Source organism: Cherax quadricarinatus, chromosome 48 (genome assembly GCF_038502225.1).
Source record: "Cherax quadricarinatus isolate ZL_2023a chromosome 48, ASM3850222v1, whole genome shotgun sequence".
NCBI lineage: Eukaryota > Metazoa > Arthropoda > Malacostraca > Decapoda > Parastacidae > Cherax > Cherax quadricarinatus.
The window spans coordinates 16,991,725-17,013,649 of record NC_091339.1 but is presented as its reverse complement, the minus strand read 5'-3'; the positions used below and the strand labels follow the sequence as shown (position 1 = coordinate 17,013,649).

The following is a 21,925-nucleotide window of genomic DNA, read 5'->3' as shown; positions in this document are numbered from 1 at the left end:
AAAATAAATGCAAAGAATTGGGTAAAAATGATATGTGATAGTGATACGTTGTTGAATAAAGACATTATGCTAACACTAGTACAAATAAATTTATTTAGACACAGTTACACATAAGTACAATTATCATACATAGTATGATGCATATAAGAACAGTTATCATATATAGTGTGATACATATAAGTACAGTTATCATATGTAGTGTGATACATATAAGTACAGTTATCATATATAGTGTGATACATATAAGTACAGTTATCATATATAGTGTGATACATATAAGAACAGTTATCATATATAGTGTGATACATATAAGTACAGTTATCATATATAGTGTGATACATATAAGAACAGTTATCATATATAGTGTGATACATATAAGTACAGTTATCATATATAGTGTGATACATTTAAGTACAGTTATCATATACATGTATAGTGTGATACATATAAGTACAGTTATCATATATAGTGTGATACATATAAGTACAGTTATTATATATAGTGTGATACATATAAGTACAGTTATCATATATAGTGTGATACATATAAGTACAGTTATCATACATAGTGTAACTTACCTAGAATAACCCCCCAAAAAGTCAAGAGTAACTTATCTCCTTGGGCATTTCGTTGGAAACATTTTGGTGCTGGGGCCTCGGTCACTCCACGTTTGGAGTGGCCGAGGTCCCAAGATCTAAACATTTTCAATGCTGTATAGCCCTTGTGGCTTAGCGCTTCTTTTTGATTATAATAATAATAATAAACATTTTCAAGAAAATGTCTTGTTTCTTTCAAGAAGTTTAACTTCATGTATTGATTCACCCAAATATCTAGGATGCTTAGAAGCACTTAGACTATATACTCTTGGTATAGATTTTGATAGAATTAGATATTATTAGATAGAATTAGATGTTCGATATTAGATAGAATTAGAAATACCTCTTTTTCTGACTTTTTTGGGTTATCCTAGGTAATCCTGGTGGGAAGAGACATAAGGGCAAGTCTTTTAACACCAGACTTGTGGTTGTAGCGCTTAGTTTTGATTTTAATAATAATAATTCTGTCATCAGATGCCCATGTTATCCAGCTGTAAATAAATACTCAGGAGTTGGCAAAGTCTTGTGGATAAAATTTGGACCAGAAAGATCCAAATTCTTTCTTTGCCTAGGTTATGCTGAGTTACTGACCCTCTGAGGTTACTAATGCAAATCTGGTCTTTTTCTTATTTAGTAAAATATTTCTCAATATTACTCAATTACTTTAAAATCCAATATACATATTCTCTTTTTAACAGGACCTAACGGATCAGTATGGTAGTGATGCCTATGTTATCTGGGAAGATCTAAACACCAACAGCCTGAGTAAGTTTCAGGCTAGATGATGAGAGCAGATCACCTGAAAATATCTGAAGGTAATCTTCAGGAATTCCTAAAAAAATTATTGATTTTAGGCAAAATGTCCAAAATCTAATTACCAGAGGTGCATATAATTTGAGTTTTGCCTGCAAATTTTCAAACACATCCATATTTCTGCTTGTACTTTATATTTAAATTTTAAGGTATATAATTTTGACTTATTTGGATTTGTGTTAATGTTTGTGATAAAGGTATTTGTTCCCTGTTAGTACACTTAATTAGTTTTCATGTATGTAGTTGCATTTTCCGACTTTACATCCCTAATCAGTTGATTATATTCTTTGTCATTATTTTGTACAGTCACTCTTAATGGTACTGTTAGGGATTCTCCACAGAGCTTTGGGGGACATGGTGAATACAGAACTTGGCATATCTGTACAACGAATCCCACCTCAAAACCTAGTTGTCCGGCTTTTCCATCGTGAGATACACAAGCAGTCACACTGTCAGTTACATACTGACCGATTCTTCTACCAAAATGTCACGCCGAACTTTACTGTAACAAATGTTCAGAAGCCACCATGTTTCCTGAGGAAATTTAGTCCTGATGGAAGGTAAGGTTTTTGGGAAATGTGAATTAATTGCAGTTTGCCTGTAATTGGAAATTAAATTAATTATAGTTTCTCAATAATTTTTCTGTTATTGAAGTCTTGAGCCCTCTTAGCATTAATGTTCTGGTCGATTGCTAGCGCACTCAGCGCTATGGGTAGAAACATTAAGACAGGGTTTCCCTAAGACACCTACTGTCCCTGTTCACCTGCCAGTAAAATAGGTACCTGGGTATTAGTTGACTGGTGTGGGTCGCATCCTGGAGACGAAATTGATTTAAGTAAAAGGACACAAGTGCAACTAATGTGACATTTTATTGTGGCAATGTTTCATTCTCCAGGAGCTTTGTCAAGCAACGTTTTGCTCCTGGAGAGCGAAATGTTGCCACAATAAAATGTCACATTAGTTGCACTTGTGTCCTCTTATGTATACTTAACATATTGTCGATAATTCTACCAGTATTAATACAAAATTGATTTAATTTGCCTGAAATGCTCAGCATAACAAGTGGCTTTCTATATACATGTAGTAGTATGTCATTGATGTCAGCTAGGCCTATATACCTTGTACATGTACTTGTAGAAATGAAGATTATTATTATTATTTTTAAGTTTAATCTGGAGTAACTTCATTAATTTGTTTAGCTGCAGCATTTAATACTTTTATCTTCAAGGGGAAGTATCCTAGTGCTGAAAATGGCTCTTGATGCAAGGAATTGAAGCCCCTTTCACCCTTCTGGATTTAGCATGTCCCTGTGTATATAATAATAATTAATTAATAATAATAATAATAATAATAATAATAATAACTGTTTGCTACTTGAATGAACTAAGTATCAGATGGCTGAATTTCATCAGCACAAAATGTTTGCTTAGGGCATTACAGAATTCCTCAGACTTTAGCGTGCAACATTAATAAATGAAAATTGCCTTTTAAAATAGATTAAAAAAATATTTTAGCATTTAATAATTAAGCTGAAGCCTAGCACCAACTCAAAGATTAAATATTTAATCTTCAGGTTTGCAGTTTTTAGATCTTGCATTTTTTTCAACAATGGTTGTTGTGATTACCCATTTATAGATACAGTAGTAGAGCTATACTTGCAGCATTCTGTCTGCAGTGTTTGTAACTAGAGTATCAGAGCTGTGGTTGTTGTGTCCTCTATTCAGTGTCTGTAGGAACAGAGCTAAGCTCAGTGGCTATTTTATCATGTCATTTTTACAAATTTCCAGTGGTTGTAACTCTCTTACAGTTTCCTCTTGTATCCTATTCCTGTTTTTCTATTGCTTGTGTGAGTGTTTTCTTTTCATTTCTTTCTTTTCAGATTCCTGATTGCTTTTTCTGCAGACCAAACCAGCATAGAAATCTTCCGGTACATGGGACCATCTGCTGCTGCCGACTTATTACATTGGTGTGAGGTAAACTAGAGTGATTTGTAGTATTACCTTTCTATTTAGTAATTTTTTTTAACATATTGGCTGTCTCCCACTGAGGCAGGGTGACCCAAAAAAGAAGGAACAAAAGTTTTTCTTCTTTTTACATTTAGTAATTTATTCAGGAGAAGGGTTTACTAGCCCTTTGCTCCTGGCATTTTAGTTGCCTCTTATGACATGCATGGCTTACGGAGGAGGGATTCTTCTCCACTTTCCCATGGAGGGTCTGTAGTAATAATCGTTGTAATGTGGATTCTGAGACTTGTATTTCATTAAACCATACCACGGGCAGGGATAGAACCCGCGATCAGAGAGTCTCAAAACTCCAGACTGTCGCGTTAGCCACTGGAGCAGCTAGCCACAATAAGATTCATCCAACTAGGTATATTTCTACACCATAGGAAGGTTAGCATGGGCACCACTGTGGCTAGCTGGTCCAGTGGCTAACATGACGGTCTGGAGTTTTGAGACTCTGATCGCGGGTTCTATCCCCGCCCGTGGCATGGTTTGTTTGCAGTCGTGTCATTACAATTTCATGAGTCATGTTGATGGCTTTGAGGGGACTTGAGCTAGAGTTCGCCACAGCCACGCTAGCTGGAGATTCGTTTGTAAAAACTTGCATTTGTGGTCACAGTGGTGCCTATGCTAACTTTCCTATGGTGTAGAAATATACCTAGTTGGACGAATCTTATTGTGGCTAGCTGGTCCAGTGGCTAACGTGACGGTCTGGAGTTTTGAGACTCTCTGATCGTGGGTTCTATCCCTGCCCGTCTTATGGTTTGTTTGCAGTTGTGTCATTATGATTTCGTGTCACGTTGTATTTCATTTTATTCCTCATGCTAATATTTTATGAAACACAAACTCAGTCCCAAGACTACAATGCATTTATTATTTTATTTTGGAGTCATGTTCATTTAAGAAACATCAGTGTAATGAAATATGCATCAGTATGGTGTTGAATCAGAATAGGTGCAAACTACCTTGGTGTGTTATATGTGGCTGGGATTTGTCTTTGTACAGTACTATGTACATGTATAACCAATCTTCCTAAAATGTGCAGTTTTCATCTGGAGATGATTGATAAGAATGTCTTTCTCAGGAGAATGGAAAAAGGACTGAATAAGCTCATAGTAATCACCCAACACAATGCACTCAACAATCATGTAGGAGTCTGTGCCTCATGCACAATGGATCCTGACATTATAACATTATATTGTCTTAGGTTGAGTTGTATGAATACCTGCACAGTATAAATACAAAAAAAAGATATCCATGGAGGCAAAATGGTACCAACAGTCTTATATGGGTGTGAAGCATGGGTTGTAAATGCTGCAGCAAGGAGGAGGCTGGAGGCAGCGGAGATGTCATGTAGTGTGGAAATTAGGAGGTATGGAGTTGCTAAAAGTATTATTCAGAGGGCTGAAGAGGGTTTGTTGAAGTGGTTTGGTCATTTAGAGAGGATGGAGCAAAATAGGATGACTTGGAGGGTGTAAAATCTATACTGGAGCAGAGGTGGGGTAGGGGTCAGCCTAGGAAAGGATGAAGGAAGGGGGTAAAAGAGGTTTTGTGTGCAAGGGGGCTTGGACGTGCAGCAAACATGTACGAGCATGTTAGATAGAAGTAAATGGAGATGAATGGTTTTTGGGATCTGACGAGCTGTTAAAGTGTGAGCAGGGTAATATTTTGTGAAGGGATTCAGGGAAACCAGTTAGCCAGACTTGAATCCTGGAGGTGGGAAGTACAGTGCCTGCACTTTAAAGGAGGGGTTTGGGATATTGGCTGTTTGGAGTGACATGTAAACTGTCACATCTGAGTGCCTCTGCGAAGACTGATTATATGTGAATGATGGAGAACGTTTTTTTTTTTTTTTTTTTTTTTTTTTTTTTTTTTTTTTTTTTTGTTTTTTTTTTTTTTTTTTTTTTTGGTTCACCCTGCCTTGGTGGGAGACAGCTGACGTGTTAAATATATATACAGCTTCTCCTCACTTAGCGACGTACTCATTTACCAACGACTCGGACCAGTATGCATACCTAAATAATGTATGTTAGAGCTGATTTTCTCTATTCTGTTTATTACAGTATACTGTACACTAATGTATAAACATTTAAAAATATACTAAAAATGTTAATAAATGGTGCAAAGGTGACATTAAAACAATATCAAAGATGGTTGACACAAACTCAGTACCATTATACTATGTTCCTTGCTTAGCGACGAATTTGTTTACTGACGTGGTCTTAGGAATGGAACTCCATCATGAAGTGAGGAGAGGCTGTATGTACGTATGTATATATGTAGGTAGTAGGTTGGTAGACACCAACCACCCAGGGAGGTACTACTGTCCTGCCAAGTAAGTGTAAAACGAAAGCCTGTACAGTGGACCCCCGGTTAACGATATTTTTTCACTCCAGAAGTATGTTCAGGTGCCAGTACTGACCGAATTTGTTCCCATAAGGAATATTGTGAAGTAGATTAGTCCATTTCAGACCCCCAAACTTACACGTACAAACGCACTTACATAAATACACTTACATAATTGGTCGCATTCGGAGGTGATCGTTATGCGGGGGTCCACTGTAATTGTTTTACATGATGGTAGGTTTGCTGGTGTCCTTTTTTCTGTTTCATAAACATGCAAGATTTCAGGTACATCTTGCTACTTCTACTTACACTTAGGTCATACTACACATACATGTACAAGCATATATATACATACCCCTCTGGGTTTTCTTCTATTTTCTTTCTAGTTAATGTTTTTGTTTATTTCCTCTTACTTCCATGGGGAAGTGGAACAGAATTCTTCCTCCGTAAGCCATGCGTGTTGTAAGAGGCGATTAAAATGCCAGGAGCAAGGGGCTAGTAACCTCTTCTCCTGTATATATTACTAAATGTAAAAGGAGAAACTTTCATATTTCCTTTTGGGCCACCCCGCCTCGGTGGGATACGGCCGGTGTGTTGAAAGAAGAAAGAATATATATGTATAATATATCCTAGGTAGTAGGTTGGTAAACAGCAACCGCCCAGGGAGGTACTACCGTCCTGCCAAGTGAGTGTAAAACGGAAGCCTGTAATTGTTTTACATGATGGTAGGATTGCTGGTGTCTTTTTTTTCTGTCGCATACACATGCAAGATTTCAGGTACGTCTTGCTACTTCTACTTACACTAGGTCACACTACACATACATGTACAAGCGTATATATACACACCCCTCTGGGTTTTCTTCTATTTTCTTCCTAGTTCTTGTTCCTGTTTATCTCCTCTTACCTCCATGGGGAATTGGAACAGAATTCTTCCTCCATAAGCCAGGAGCAAGGGGCTAGTAACCCCTTCTCCTGTATATATTACTAAATGTAAAAGGAGAAACTTTTGTTTTTTCTTTTGGGCCACCCCACCTCGGTGGGATATGGCCGGTGTGTTGAAAGAAAGATATATAATGTATATATACACAGCCTCTCCTCACTTAACCCTTTGACTGTTTCAGGCCCCTCTCTGAAACTGTCATTCTATGTCGCTCAATTTTTGAAAAAAAAAAAAATATTTTTTCTTATGAAATGATAGAGAATCTTTTCCCGATGGTAATGACACCAAAAGTTCGAAATTTGGTCGAAAACTCGTGGAATTATGCTCCCGCGAAGTTAGCGGTCTCGGCGACATATGCGTATCGGCGATTTCGCCGACTTTGAGCCCAATTTTCAGCCAATTCCATTGTTCCAGTTGACCAAACTCATAGCTATTTCTTTAGAACTCCATTTTATCTATCAGCTGAGTACAAGAAACCTCCCATTTACTAATTTGGACTACCCAATATGGTGGTCAGAAATTGGCAATTTGGCCAATTTCACGCAAAATAAAAAAGATGCCAATTTCAAAATAGGGTCCAGAATAAACAAGGTAGACATTCGTGGCACTAAAATAACATATGCTCTGTTCATTAGTCACATCTCTAGGCCCCTCTTATATTATTATTGCTTTCTATTTTGATTTTTTATTCATACAAAAAAATACAAAATTTACTGTTATGCAGACGACTGCATTATTGTAAAAATGGTATAAATAATATCAGTGCACTAGTGAAAGAATATTAGACTTCCCAGTTGACGTGTATTGGACGTGTGGTGTGATTTATGTACTCTTGAACATTGGTAAAAATCGAACATTTCCGCTACTTTGAGCTCAGTTTCAAGGTCGTTTTCATCGTAAAAGTAATGAAAATCATCTCTATTTCTGTAATATGTTTTCCATTTTATCACCTAAGACCATGAAAACGCGAATACAACGATAAATACTATACGAAAATACACCTCAAAGTCGGCGTTTTATTCCAAAAAAACGATCAGAGTTTTTTTTTTCTCATTACGCAATGTGTGCTGCAGGATTTTTTTTATGTGGTGCACACTGACCACACAGACCCATTCTCTCACATGTGGGCCTACCAGCTTTCTCCCACTTGATTTGAAGCCGCTAGAATTATTGAGTATATATACGTCAGAAACATTGGCTCGTAAGACGTATTTATACGTTGAAAACAGTCAAAGGGTTAATGATGGAGTTCCGTTCCTAAGACCACGTTGGTAAACAAATTCGTCACTAATTGAGGAACATACTATAATGGTAGTGGGTTTGTGTCAACCTTCTTTGATATTGTTTTAATGTCACCTTTGCATCATTTATAACATTTCTGTTATACATTCTGAAGGAGGGGTGTTAATGTTGCAGTTTCATAAATGTAGTGTAAAGCACCCCTCTGGCAAGACAGTGACGGAGTGAGTGATGATGAAAGTTTTTCTTTTTCGGGCCACCCTGCCTTGGTGGGAATCAGCCGATGTGTTAATAAATAAATAAAATTTTAAAATGTTTATACAGTAGTGTACTGTATATTGTAATCAACAAAATAGAGGAAATCAGCACTAATATACAATGGAACCTCAAATTTTGAACAAAACGCTTATTGAGCTCTTTGAAAATCAACCGCTTTTTTCGAACCAGCCTCTATTGAACTCGCCCCTATTTTCGAGCTGCTGGGTACCAGACCTGTCTGCCAGCCCGCCCTGTCCACGTCCCTGCGCAGGCGCCGTGAGCCAGCCTGGCTTTGTTGATGCTTGAGTGAACACTAACCTGTGGTCTCATTCAAACATTTTATGATTAATTCATTGTGTTTAGTGCCTGTGGGACTGTGAAATAAGCTACCATGGGCCTAAAGAAACTTGCTAGTGGCACCCCTGTGGTAAAGAAAGTGAGAAACACCATAGATGTGAAGAAGGAAATAATACAGAAGTATGAGAGTGGTGTGAGACTTGTTGAGCTTGCCAGGATGTATTGGAAAAACAAGTCGACCATCGCTTCTATCCTGGCAAAGAAAGAACAAATTAAGGAAGCTGATGTTGTGAAAGGTGTTAATATGCTAACCCCAGAGAGGGCTTTGACACCTAAAGTCCTTATAGAGGGGGATTCCCCTTCCAAACACTAACCCCCAACTCCCTCTCTCTTCCTCCCTATCTTCCAGATGCCATCACCAATCTTCAATAAAGGTAAGTAAAAATGTTATTGTATATGTTTATTTAAATTTGTTAATAATTGTACACTATATTTGTTGTATGTAAAACTATAATGTAACTATCTATAAAATGTATTTTTTTGTGAATATTTTTGGGTTTCTGGAACGGATTAATTGTATTTCCATTATTTCTTATGGGAAATATTGCTTTGCCTTTCAAACTTTTCGAATTTAGAACTAGCTCCTGGAACAGATTAAGTTCAAAATTTGAGGTTCCACTGTACATAATTTAGGTATTCATACTTGTCAGAGAGCCTGTCATAAGTCTGAGGCGTCAGTAAATGAGTACGTCGCTAAGTGAGGAGAAACTGTATGTATGTGTATATATATGTATGTCCTTGGGTAGCGAGTACAACATCCAGTTCTGCTAGATGCGCTACTCTTAAGGATTGTGTGGTCCCATGGATTAAGGCATCATGAGTTTTCGCCCACCATGAGGCAGGCCAAAGCAGCATGAGTTCGACTTCTTGGCTAGTTGCAGTGTTGTTATTGATCAGTACCACTTGTTCGTGGGTACAGTAATATACAGGTCTCCCTCAACATTCACGTTTTCAGCTTTCGCGGGCTTCACACATTCGCGAATTCCCAACTGCCAAATTCCCAGCCGCCAAATCATATTCAAGTTTCCCGCCACCTGCGAGTCCCTACTACCCTCCCTCCGACTCCCGCAACTGGCAGCCGGCCCTCCCACAACTCAGTGTGGTGAGTGTTTTGTTTGTTCATTATTTGCTATTAAACTACAGTATAAATAATGTAAACACATTCATGACTGCATATTGGAATGGCTATTTGGACAGGTATTGGAAGGTGACATCATGTGTTTACTCTTGAACACAGCAAAGAATCAAACATTTCTGCTACTGCTAATAATAACAACAATAATAATAATAATAATAATAATAATAGTATCTGAGAGAGTTAGAGCAAAGGAAGGGGTAGCAGTAATGTTAAATGATCAGTTATGGAAGGAGAAAAGAGAATATGAATGTGTAAATTCAAGAATTATGTGGATTAAAGTAAAGGTTGGATGTGAGAAGTGGGTCATAATAAGCGTGTATGCACCTGGAGAAGAGAGGAATGCAGAGGAGAGAGAGAGATTTTGGGAGATGTTAAGTGAATGTATAGGAGCCTTTGAACCAAGTGAGAGAGTAATTGTGGTAGGGGACCTGAATGCTAAAGTAGGAGAAACTTTTAGAGAGGGTGTGGTAGGTAAGTTTGGGGTGCCAGGTGTAAATGATAATGGGAGCCCTTTGATTGAAATTTGTATAGAAAGGGGTTTAGTTATAGGTAATACATATTTTAAGAAAAAGAGGATAAATAAGTATACAAGATACGATGTAGGGCGAAATGACAGTAGTTTGTTGGATTATGTACTGGTAGATAAAAGACTGTTGAGTAGACTTCAGGATGTACATGTTTATAGAGGGGCCACAGATATATCAGATCACTTTCTAGTTGTAGCTACACTGAGAATAAAAGGTAGATGGGATACAAGGAGAATAGAAGCATCAGGGAAGAGAGAGGTGAAGGTTTATAAACTAAAAGAGGAGGCAGTTAGGGTAAGATATAAACAGCTATTGGAGGATAGATGGGCTAATGAGAGCATAGGCAATGGGGTCGAAGAGGTATGGGGTAGGTTTAAAAATGTAGTGTTAGAGTGTTCAGCAGAAGTTTGTAGTTACAGGAAAGTCGGTGCAGGAGGGAAGAGGAGCGATTGGTGGAATGATGATGTAAAGAGAGTAGTAAGGGAGAAAAAGGTAGCATATGAGAAGTTTTTACAAAGTAGAAGTGATGCAAGGAGGGAAGAGTATATGGAGAAAAAGAGAGAGGTTAAGAGAGTGGTGAAGCAATGTAAAAAGAGAGCAAATGAGAGAGTGGGTGAGATGTTATCAACAAATTTTGTTGAAAATAAGAAAAAGTTTTGGAGTGAGATTAACAAGTTAAGAAAGCCTAGAGAACAAATGGATTTGTCAGTTAAAAATAGGAGAGGACAGTTATTAAATGGAGAGTTAGAGGTATTGGGAAGATGGAGGGAATATTTTGAGGAATTGTTAAATGTTGATGAAGATAGGGAAGCTGTGATTTCGTGTATAGGGCAAGGAGGAATAACATCTTGTAGGAGTGAGGAAGAGCCAGTTGTGAGTGGGGGGGAAGTTCGTGAGGCAGTAGGTAAAATGAAAGGGGGTAAGGCAGCCGGGATTGATGGGATAAAGATTGAAATGTTAAAAGCAGGTGGGGATATAGTTTTGGAGTGGTTGGTGCAATTATTTAATAAATGTATGGAAGAGGGTAAGGTACCTAGGGATTGGCAGAGAGCATGCATAGTTCCTTTGTATAAAGGCAAAGGGGATAAAAGAGAGTGCAAAAATTATAGGGGGATAAGTCTGTTGAGTATACCTGGTAAAGTGTATGGTAGAGTTATAATTGAAAGAATTAAGAGTAAGACAGAGAATAGGATAGCAGATGAACAAGGAGGCTTTAGGAAAGGTAGGGGGTGTGTGGACCAGGTGTTTACAGTGAAACATATAAGTGAACAGTATTTAGATAAGGCTAAAGAGGTCTTTGTGACATTTATGGATTTGGAAAAGGCGTATGACAGGGTGGATAGGGGGGCAATGTGGTAGATGTTGCAAGTGTATGGTGTAGGAGGTAGGTTACTGAAAGCAGTGAAGAGTTTTTACGAGGATAGTGAGGCTCAAGTTAGAGTATGTAGGAAAGAGGGAATTTTTTTCCCAGTAAAAGTAGGCCTTAGACAGGGATGTGTGATGTCACCATGGTTGTTTAATATATTTATAGATGGGGTTGTAAGAGAAGTAAATGCGAGGGTCTTGGCAAGAGGCGTGGAGTTAAAAGATAAAGAATCACACACAAAGTGGGAGTTGTCACAGCTGCTCTTTGCTGATGACACTGTGCTCTTGGGAGATTCTGAAGAGAAGTTGCATAGATTGGTGGATGAATTTGGTAGGGTGTGCAAAAGAAGAAAATTAAAGGTGAATACAGGAAAGAGTAAGGTTATGAGGATAACAAAAAGATTAGGTGATGAAAGATTGAATATCAGATTGGAGGGAGAGAGTATGGAGGAGGTGAACGTATTCAGATATTTGGGAGTGGACGTGTCAGCGGATGGGTCTATGAAAGATGAGGTGAATCATAGAATTGATGAGGGAAAAAGAGTGAGTGGTGCACTTAGGAGTCTGTGGAGACAAAGAACTTTGTCCTTGGAGGCAAAGAGGGGAATGTATGAGAGTATAGTTTTACCAACGCTCTTATATGGGTGTGAAGCATGGGTGATGAATGTTGCAGCGAGGAGAAGGCTGGAGGCAGTGGAGATGTCATGTCTGAGGGCAATGTGTGGTGTGAATATAATGCAGAGAATTCGTAGTTTGGAAGTTAGGAGGAGGTGCGGGATTACCAAAACTGTTGTCCAGAGGGCTGAGGAAGGGTTGTTGAGGTGGTTCGGACATGTAGAGAGAATGGAGCGAAACAGAATGACTTCAAGAGTGTATCAGTCTGTAGTGGAAGGAAGGCGGGGTAGGGGTCGGCCTAGGAAAGGTTGGAGGGAGGGGGTAAAGGAGGTTTTGTGAGCGAGGGGTTTGGACTTCCGGCAGGCATGCGTGAGCGTGTTTGATAGGAGTGAATGGAGACAAATGGTTTTTAATACTTGACGTGCTGTTGGAGTGTGAGCAAAGTAACATTTATGAAGGGATTCAGGGAAACCGGCAGGCCGGACTTGAATCCTGGAGATGGGAAGTACAGTGCCTGCACTCTGAAGGAGGGGTGTTAATGTTGCAGTTTAAAAACTGTAGTGTAGAGCACCCTTCTGGCAAGACAGTGATGGAGTGAATGATGGTGAAAGTTTTTCTTTTTCGGGCCACCCTGCCTTGGTGGGAATCGGCCAGTGTGATAATAAAAAAAAAATATAATAATAATAATAATAATAATAATAATACGATATAATTGAAGAAGGAAATTGTACAAAAATACGAGGGAGTGGTTGACACATCGTCAGTGTGGCTTTGTTTATGCTGGAGTTAACATTAGTCTCCCTGCTCTTCCAAACATTTCACAATAATTCATTGTTTGGTGCTTGTAGATTGAGTGTGACTGGAGTGGTTGAGGCAGTGGTAGAGGCAGTGGTAGAGGCAGTGATAGAGGCAGATAGAGGCAGTGGTAGAGGCAGTGGTAGAGGCAGTGATAGAGGCAGTGGTAGAGGCAGTGGTAGAGGCAGTGATAGAGGCAGTGATAGAGGCAGTGGTAGAGGCAGTGATAGAGGCAGTGGTAGAGGCAGTGATAGAGGCAGTGGTAGAGGCAGTGATAGAGGCAGTGGTAGAGGCAGTGGTAGAGGCAGTGATAGAGGCAGTGATAGAGGCAGTGGTAGAGACAGTGGTAGAGGCAGTGATAGAGGCAGTGATATTTACTAACATTTATTATTATTATTATAAATGTTATTAATATTAACATGTACTATTATTATTTATAACATACATATATGTTAGTAAATACCACTGCCTCACCCACTGCCTCAACCGCTGAATTATTGTGAAATGTTTGGAAGAACAGGGAGACTAATGTTAACTCCAGCATAAACAAAGTCACACTGACGATGTGTCAACCACTCCCTCGTATTTTTGTACAATTTCCTTCTTCAATTATATCATATTATTATTATTATTATTATTATTATTATTATTATTATTATTATTATTATTTTTTTTTTTTTTTTTTTTCAACAAGTCGGCCGTCTCCCACCGAGGCAGGGTGACCCAAAAAAGAAAGAAAATCCCCAAAAAGAAAATACTTTCATCATCATTCAACACTTTCACCACACTCGCACATTATCACTGTTTTTGCAGAGGTGCTCAGAATACAACAGTCTAGAAGCATAAACATATAAAGATACACAACATATCCCTCCAAACTGCCAATATCCCAAACCCCTCCTTTAAAGTGCAGGCATTGTACTTCCCATTTCCAGGACTCAAGTCCGACTATATGAAAATAACCGGTTTCCCTGAATCCCTTCACTAAATATTACCCTGCTCACACTCCAACAGATCGTCAGGTCCCAAGTACCATTCGTCTCCATTCACTCCTATCTAACACGCTCACGCACGCTTGCTGGAAGTCCAAGCCCCTTACCCACAAAACCTCCTTTACCCCCTCTCTCCAACCCTTTCGAGGACGACCCCTACCCCGCCTTCCTTCCCCTATAGATTTATATGCTTTCCATGTCATTCTACTGTGATCCATTCTCTCTAAATGACCAAACCACCTCAACAACCCCTCTTCTGCCCTCTGACTAATACTTTTATTAACTCCACACCTTCTCCTAATTTCCACACTCCGAATTTTCTGCATAATATTTACACCACACATTGCCCTTAAACAGGACATCTCCGCTGCCTCCAACCGTCTCCTCGCTGCTGCATTTACCACCCAAGCTTCACACCCATATAAGAGTGTTGGTACTACTATACTTTCATACATTCCCTTCTTTGCCTCCATAGATAACGTTTTTTGACTCCACATATACCTCAACGCACCACTGACCTTTTTTCCCTCATCAATTCTATGATTAACCTCATCCTTCATAAATCCATCCGCCGACACGTCAACTCCCAAGTATCTGAAAACATTCACTTCTTCCATACTCCTCCTCCCCAATTTGATATCCAATTTTTCTTTATCTAAATCATTTGACACCCTCATCACCTTACTCTTTTCTATGTTCACTTTCAACTTTCTACCTTTACACACATTCCCAAACTCATCCACTAACCTTTGCAATTTTTCTTTAGAATCTCCCATAAGCACAGTATCATCAGCAAAAAGTAACTGTGTCAATTCCCATTTTGAATTTGATTCCCCATAATTTAATCCCACCCCTCTCCCAAACACCCTAGCATTTACTTCCTTTACAACCCCATCTATAAATATATTAAACAACCATGGTGACATTACACATCCCTGTCTAAGACCTACTTTTACCGGGAAGTAGTCTCCCTCTCTTCTACACACCCTAACCTGAGCCTCACTATCCTCATAAAAACTCTTTACAGCATTTAATAACTTACCACCTATTCCATATACTTGCAACATCTGCCACATTGCTCCTCTATCCACTCTATCATATGCCTTTTCTAAATCCATAAATGCAATAAAAACTTCCCTATCTTTATCTAAATACTGTTCACATATATGCTTCAATGTAAACACCTGATCTACACATCCCCTACCCACTCTAAAACCTCCTTGCTCATCCGCAATCCTACATTCTGTCTTACCTCTAATTCTTTCAATTATAACCCTACCGTACACTTTTCCTGGTATACTCAGTAAGCTTATTCCTCTATAATTTTTACAGTCTCTTTTGTCCCCTTTCCCTTTATATAAAGGGACTATACATGCTCTCTGCCAATCCCTAGGTACCTTCCCCTCTTTCATACATTTATTAAACAAAAGTACCAACCACTCCAACACTATATCCCCCCCTGCTTTTAACATTTCTGTCATGATCCCATCAGTTCCAGCTGCTTTACCCCCTTTCATTTTACGTAATGCCTCACGTACCTCCCCCACACTTACATTCTGCTCTTCTTCACTCCTAAAAGATGGTATACCTCCCTGACCAGTGCATGAAATTACTGCCTCTGTTTCTTCCTTAACATTTAAAAGTTCCTCAAAATATTCTCGCCATCTACCCAATACCTCCATCTCCCCATCTACTAACTCCCCTACTCTGTTTTTAACTGACAAATCCATATTTTCCCTAGGCTTTCTTAACTTGTTTAACTCACTCCAAAATTTTTTCTTATTTTCATTAAAATTTCTTGACAGTGCCTCTCCCACTCTATCATCTGCTCTCCTTTTGCACTCTCTCACCACTCTCTTTACCTTTCTTTTACTCTCCATATACTCTGCTCTTCTTATAACACTTCTGCTTTGTAAAAACCTCTCATAAGCTACCTTTTTCTCTTTTATCACACCCTTTACTTCATCATTCCACCAATCACTCCTCTTTCCTCCTGCCCCCACCCTCCTATAACCACAAACTTCTGCCCCACATTCTAATACTGCATTTTTAAAACTATTCCAGCCCTCTTCAACCCCCCCACTACTCATCTTTGCACTAGCCCACCTTTCTGCCAATAGTCGCTTATATCTCACCCGAACTTCCTCCTCCCTTAGTTTATACACTTTCACCTCCCTCTTACTTGTTGTTGCCACCTTCCTCTTTTCCCATCTACCTCTTACTCTAACTGTAGCTACAACTAAATAATGATCCGATATATCAGTTGCCCCTCTATAAACATGTACATCCTGGAGCCTACCCATCAACCTTTTATCCACCAATACATAATCTAATAAACTACTTTCATTACGTGCTACATCATACCTTGTATATTTATTTATCCTCTTTTTCATAAAATATGTATTACTTATTACCAAATTTCTTTCTACACATAGCTCAATTAAAGGCTCCCCATTTACATTTACCCCTGGCACCCCAAATTTACCTACTACTCCCTCCATAACATTTTTACCCACTTTAGCATTAAAATCCCCAACCACCATTACTCTCACACTTGATTCAAAACTCCCCACGCATTCACTCAACGTTTCCCAAAATCTCTCTCTCTCCTCTACACTTCTCTCTTCTCCAGGTGCATACACGCTTATTATAACCCACTTTTCACATCCAATCTTTATTTTACTCCACATAATCCTTGAATTAATACATTTATAGTCCCTCTTTTCCTGCCATAGCTTATCCTTCAACATTATTGCTACTCCTTCTTTAGCTCTAACTCTATTTGAAACCCCTGACCTAATCCCATTTATTCCTCTCCACTGAAACTCTCCCACCCCCTTCAGCTTTGTTTCACTTAAAGCCAGGACATCCAGCTTCTTCTCATTCATAACATCCACAATCATCTCTTTCTTATCATCTGCACAACATCCACGCACATTCAGACTTCCCACTTTGACAATTTTCTTCTTTTTATTCTTTTTAGTAATCTTTACAGGAAAAGGGGTTACTAGCCCATTGTTCCCGGCATTTTAGTTGACTTTTACAACACGCATGGCTTACGGAGGAAAGATTCTTATTCCACTTCCCCATGGATATAAAAGGAAAATTAATAAGACCAAGAACTATTAAGATAAAATCAAAGAAAACTCAGATGAGTGTGTATAAATAAATGTGTACATGTATGTGTAGTGTGACCTAAGTGTAAGTAGAAGTAGCAAGACATGCCTGTAATCTTGCATATTTATGAGACAGACAAAAGACATCAGCAATCCTACCATCATGTAAAACAATCACAGGCTTCGTTTTACACTCACTTGGCAGGACGGTAGTACCTCCCTGGGTGGTTGCTGTCTACCAACCTACTACTTATATTATTATTATTATTATTATTATTATTATTATTATTATTACTATTGTTATTACTATTGTTATTATTAGCAGTAGCAGAAATGTTTGATTCTTTGCTGTGTTCAAGAGTAAACACATGATGTCACCGTCCAATACCTGTTCAAATAGCCATTCCAATATGCAGTCATGAATGTGTTTACATTATTTATACTGTAGTTTAATAGCAAATAATGAACAAACAAAACACTCACCACACTGAGTGGTGGGAGGGCCGGCTGCCAGTTGCAGTGATCGGAGGGAGGGTAGTAGGGACTCGCATTGGTTGAGAAAGTGGTGGAGGCAGTGGTGGAGTCTGTGGTATTTAATAACATACATGTTATTAAAGCATAACATGTATATATTTAGTACAACTTACGACATTTTCATGTATTTTATGATTGTTCATGGTTCAACAAGTTAAGCAGTATTGTATTAAATTTCCCTACAATATATTGGGGCACCAAACATTCACGGTTTTTCAACATTCGCTAGGCTCTTGATCCCCTAACCCTCGTGAATGTTGAGGGATACCTGTATATATACGGCGGAATCTCGGTTTTCGTATGTCCTGGTTTTTGATGACTTTTTTCATCTAAATTTTGTCCCAGGTTTTGTACATCTGCTCGGTTTTCGTAGAGTTGACAATAGTCTGACGTATCAAACATGTCCACCTGCCCACGCCCACACAAAGCATCCCACGTGTTATGACTCAGTCTGGGTTTGTTTCTCGTTGAGTGAGCATTACCCCACACGTTCGGATAACATTTCGTAATAATCCATTGTTTTTTGTAATTGTTTATTGAATGTGACTGCTAAATAAGCCACCATGGGACCAAAGAAAGTTCCGAGTGCCAGCCCTTTGATAAAGAAGGCGAGAAACATGATAGAATTCAAGAAAAATCTCATAGCAAAGTATGAAAGTGGCAAAGTGGAAAGTGGAAAGTAGCAAAGTATGAAAGTGACTACAGCTGAGGAAACTGCTTTAGAGGAGGAGGAAGAGAGAGAGAAGAATGTGCCTTCTTCAGTGATTAAGGACATATGTGCAAAGTGGAATGAGTTGCAAAGTTTTGTGGAGAAATATCACCCTTACAAAGCTGTTGCATGCTGTGTCTGCAACATGTTCAGTGACAATGCCTTGTCCCATTTTAGGCAAATCTTAAAGAGACGCCAGAAACAGACCACTCTGGACAGATTTTTTGTGCCACAGGTCCAGTGACTCTCAAGCTGGTCCTAGTGCCAGTAAAAGACAAAGAAGGGAAGTAACTCTGGATAGAGCCTTGATACCTGAAATCCTTATGGAGGGGGATTACCCTTCTAAACAATAACCTTTCCTCCTCCCTCTCCCCTCCTTCCTGTCTTCCATATGCTAACAAGTCTTCAATAAAGGTAAAAGTGATGTTAAATGTTCATTTATCCATTTCATTAGTCATTTATGTTTATTTCTCATTGTTTTCTTATGTAAAACTATAGTTATTCTCTATAAAATGTATTTTTTGTTAATATTTGGGTGTCTGGAGCGGATTAATTGGATTTATATTATTTCTTATGGGAAATATTGCTTCAGTTTTCGTACAGTTTGGTTTTCGTCAGACTTTCTGACAAATTTATCGTGTAAACCGAGGTTCCACTGTATATATATAAAAATGACAGTGTACTGCATTTAGTTGTTTGCACTAGAGAATAAAGAACTTAATAAAAATATAATTTTCCACCATTTTCCTGAGTCATCAAAAGATGATACAGTAGGCAGTTTCGAGCATGCTATGAACACGAGTAATAAAAGCCAAAATTCTCTAACTGGAGCACTTCATAACCTTATCCACAAATTGAAACAGAAAACTAACTAGATGACATTTCAGTCCGTCCTGAACCATTTTTAGTGTGATGGAGAATGGCACGGGCTGAATTGAAACACTAGTTTCCATGTATTTCATAATTTTTTTTTTTTTTTAACTCTGGCTGTCTCCCACTGATTCATGTGCATAAATCTGATGATTCTGTGGCTTATTCAGAATTCTGTACTTCCTTTAAATTGTAACTGGCATTGATTCCTTGCAGAGTACATCTGTCCTTAAAGAAAATGATCCAAAAACCCATGAAATTCGTAGGAATATTTTTGATAGTTTCTTCAAGCTGAAACACACTGTGACTGTTGCAACAAATGGTGAACAACTTAATCGTGAATGCAGCCTTTTCACGGATGATGGCAAGTATGTAGAAACAGTATTTAGCTGTGTAATATGGAAAGTAATTTTGTGTTAATTGTTTTAGCCTTAATTAATTTTTTTACCTCCGAATGGTTCATTAAACTGGTTTTGTATAGTATATAAAGTAGACAGTATCTCAAGATGAAATTATAGTATGAATACATTTCAGGTATGTTATTGTTGGATCTGCTGCCATTGATGATGTCAACAGCATCGACCACTTCGATATGTACAGAAATAATGAATCGGTTACCCCAAACCCTCGCTCTCCTCTTGAAGACTACACACTTCATATTGTTGACATTGAAATGGGCCGACTCTGTGATTCCAGGACATTCTTGCATGATAAGATATTCCTTTCTCATAACCAAGGGCTTTACTTGTACCGACAGACACTTGCCGTTCTTTCTGTACAGCATCAAACCATACACATATTTCAGGTAAAATATGTTTTATTCTGTTGCCTTGTGAGTATGCTTTGATGCCAGATTAATGCGACGAGAATTTTTTTTAATGAATACAGATATCCTGACATGTCTGCTCCCAAATATCTGAATACATTCATTTCCTCCATACTCCCTCCATCCAATCTGATATCCATTCTTTCAGTGCTCAGATTTTTTGTTATTCTTGCCACCTTGCTATTTCTTATGTTCACTCTTTCCTGATATTATAGGATTTTATATTTTTCAGATAACAAAAGATGGATGCTTCTTAGACGTTCGCACAATTGGCAGAGTTTGCTACGAGGATGATGACTACTTGCTGGCCACGGTCTGCACGGATCGAATGCAATGGAGTTATCAGCATGTTAGAGAGAAAATAATTAATTGTCTTAAACACAGGTATGCTGTTAACAGATTCTAAATAATGTCCATGCTTACTGACATATGTAGTTCATTTTTTTTTTTGTCAACAACATATTCTGTTGCAGCAGCAGTTTTGTTTACTGATTGGTGTTTTCATTTTTTTCTTTTATCCTGCTCTGAATATATTTCTTGCATATCACTAATCTGTATCACTGTCTGACCTGTGTTGATCTACATGTAATTTTACCCTTTCACAAACTTTGTAATCTGTCTTTACTTCATTTTCTCATTCTTTATCTATATCCTGGGTGGCTAACCCTCTGAGGTTAATTGTTTCTCAGTAATTGTTTCTCATTAAGCCACACCAACAACAGTCTCTCCACATCTTTGTGTAGTACAGCTGACGGTGGTGCAGCAACAGCTGATGGTGGTGCAGCAACAGCTGACGGTGGTGCAGCAGCAGCTGACCGTGACCTATGTAGAATAAGTTATTCTACATAGGTCACCACTAAACCACATGGTGATACTGTACTGTACTGATAATGTACTGCCCGGGTTACCAAACACCAGCCTGCTGCCAGACGAAATCTCAGCCAAGCAACAGTTATCACTACAATAACTCCATATCAACTCCACTAGTGTTCTCATGGGATACAAAAACAGAAAAAGCAACACCAAGACAGACACGAAACCTAGAAAACTGTTACCCATAATGTCTGCCCTGAAGGACCCCAGCGAATCTTCCACCCCCTTAACCCCCACTCAGACCAACACAACAACAACAATGGTGGACGACTCCAAAACCTTCTCCGGATTCTCTCAACACTTATCCTCATCAATTCAATTCAATACAATTCAAGTTTATTCTCTATAAGGGTTGCAATGTGGGGTTTACAGGTTTTGGGCATTGTGTGGTTTACATGTTATAAAATACTAATTACAGAGGGGGCCACTAGGACACCTAGCATGGCTAGGCATTTCGGGCAGACTTAGATTAATTCTTAACATTAAATCCTTACAGATTATGGTATTAAGGCTATGTGACTACATCATAATTTGTGAGTTTAGCAATGTGAATGCTTTTGTTTTGGCACAATACAAAGTGTCTATATTAGAGTATCATAGGCAAACTTATGACTAGTTAGGATTTATTATTTTAAAATTAAGATTAAACTGACTTGTCTACGACTATGGATAACACCCGAGATCTCTTCACCGCAAATGGCAACATAGATTACAACTCATGAACACCCAAAGGTATAGCCCAGGAATTCAGTCCTCAACAACGACCCAACTCCATTGATAAAATTCTACAGGAAAATAGTATGCTAAGATGACAAAATGAAACCTATGAAAAACTCATTGGAGACCTTGAGTACTTTCTACATACCCAAAACACGAGGATTAAAGACCTTGAATGCCATCTTACGACACAAAACTCAAAGATTATTGAACTAGAAAACAAACTGACATCATTAATAAACTCGTTTAAAGAACAAGCAAACCTACATTCAGCTATAGACACACATACTAAACAA

General features: G+C 38.5%; 1 protein-coding gene across 8 annotated transcripts in view; it reads left to right on the top strand.

Annotated features, from left to right (window-relative positions):
• abo (de-etiolated protein 1 abo) overlaps positions 1-21,925 on the top strand; it is a 35,490-nt gene that overhangs the window by 1,692 nt on the left and 11,873 nt on the right. For 3 of the 8 annotated variants that reach the window (XM_053787115.2, XM_053787116.2, XM_053787123.2), the window contains exons 2-7: positions 1,295-1,411; positions 1,738-1,969; positions 3,289-3,382; positions 19,430-19,581; positions 19,748-20,018; positions 20,272-20,423. In XM_053787115.2, the coding sequence (XP_053643090.2) occupies positions 1,378-1,411; positions 1,738-1,969; positions 3,289-3,382; positions 19,430-19,581; positions 19,748-20,018; positions 20,272-20,423 (935 nt within the window). In that variant the 5' untranslated portion in view covers positions 1,295-1,377. Of the gene's footprint in view, positions 1-1,294; positions 1,480-1,737; positions 1,970-3,288; positions 3,383-19,429; positions 19,582-19,747; positions 20,019-20,271; positions 20,424-21,925 lie in introns of all 8 variants that reach the window. The other 5 variants (XM_053787117.2, XM_053787118.2, XM_053787120.2 and 2 more) reach the window with 4 other exon arrangements.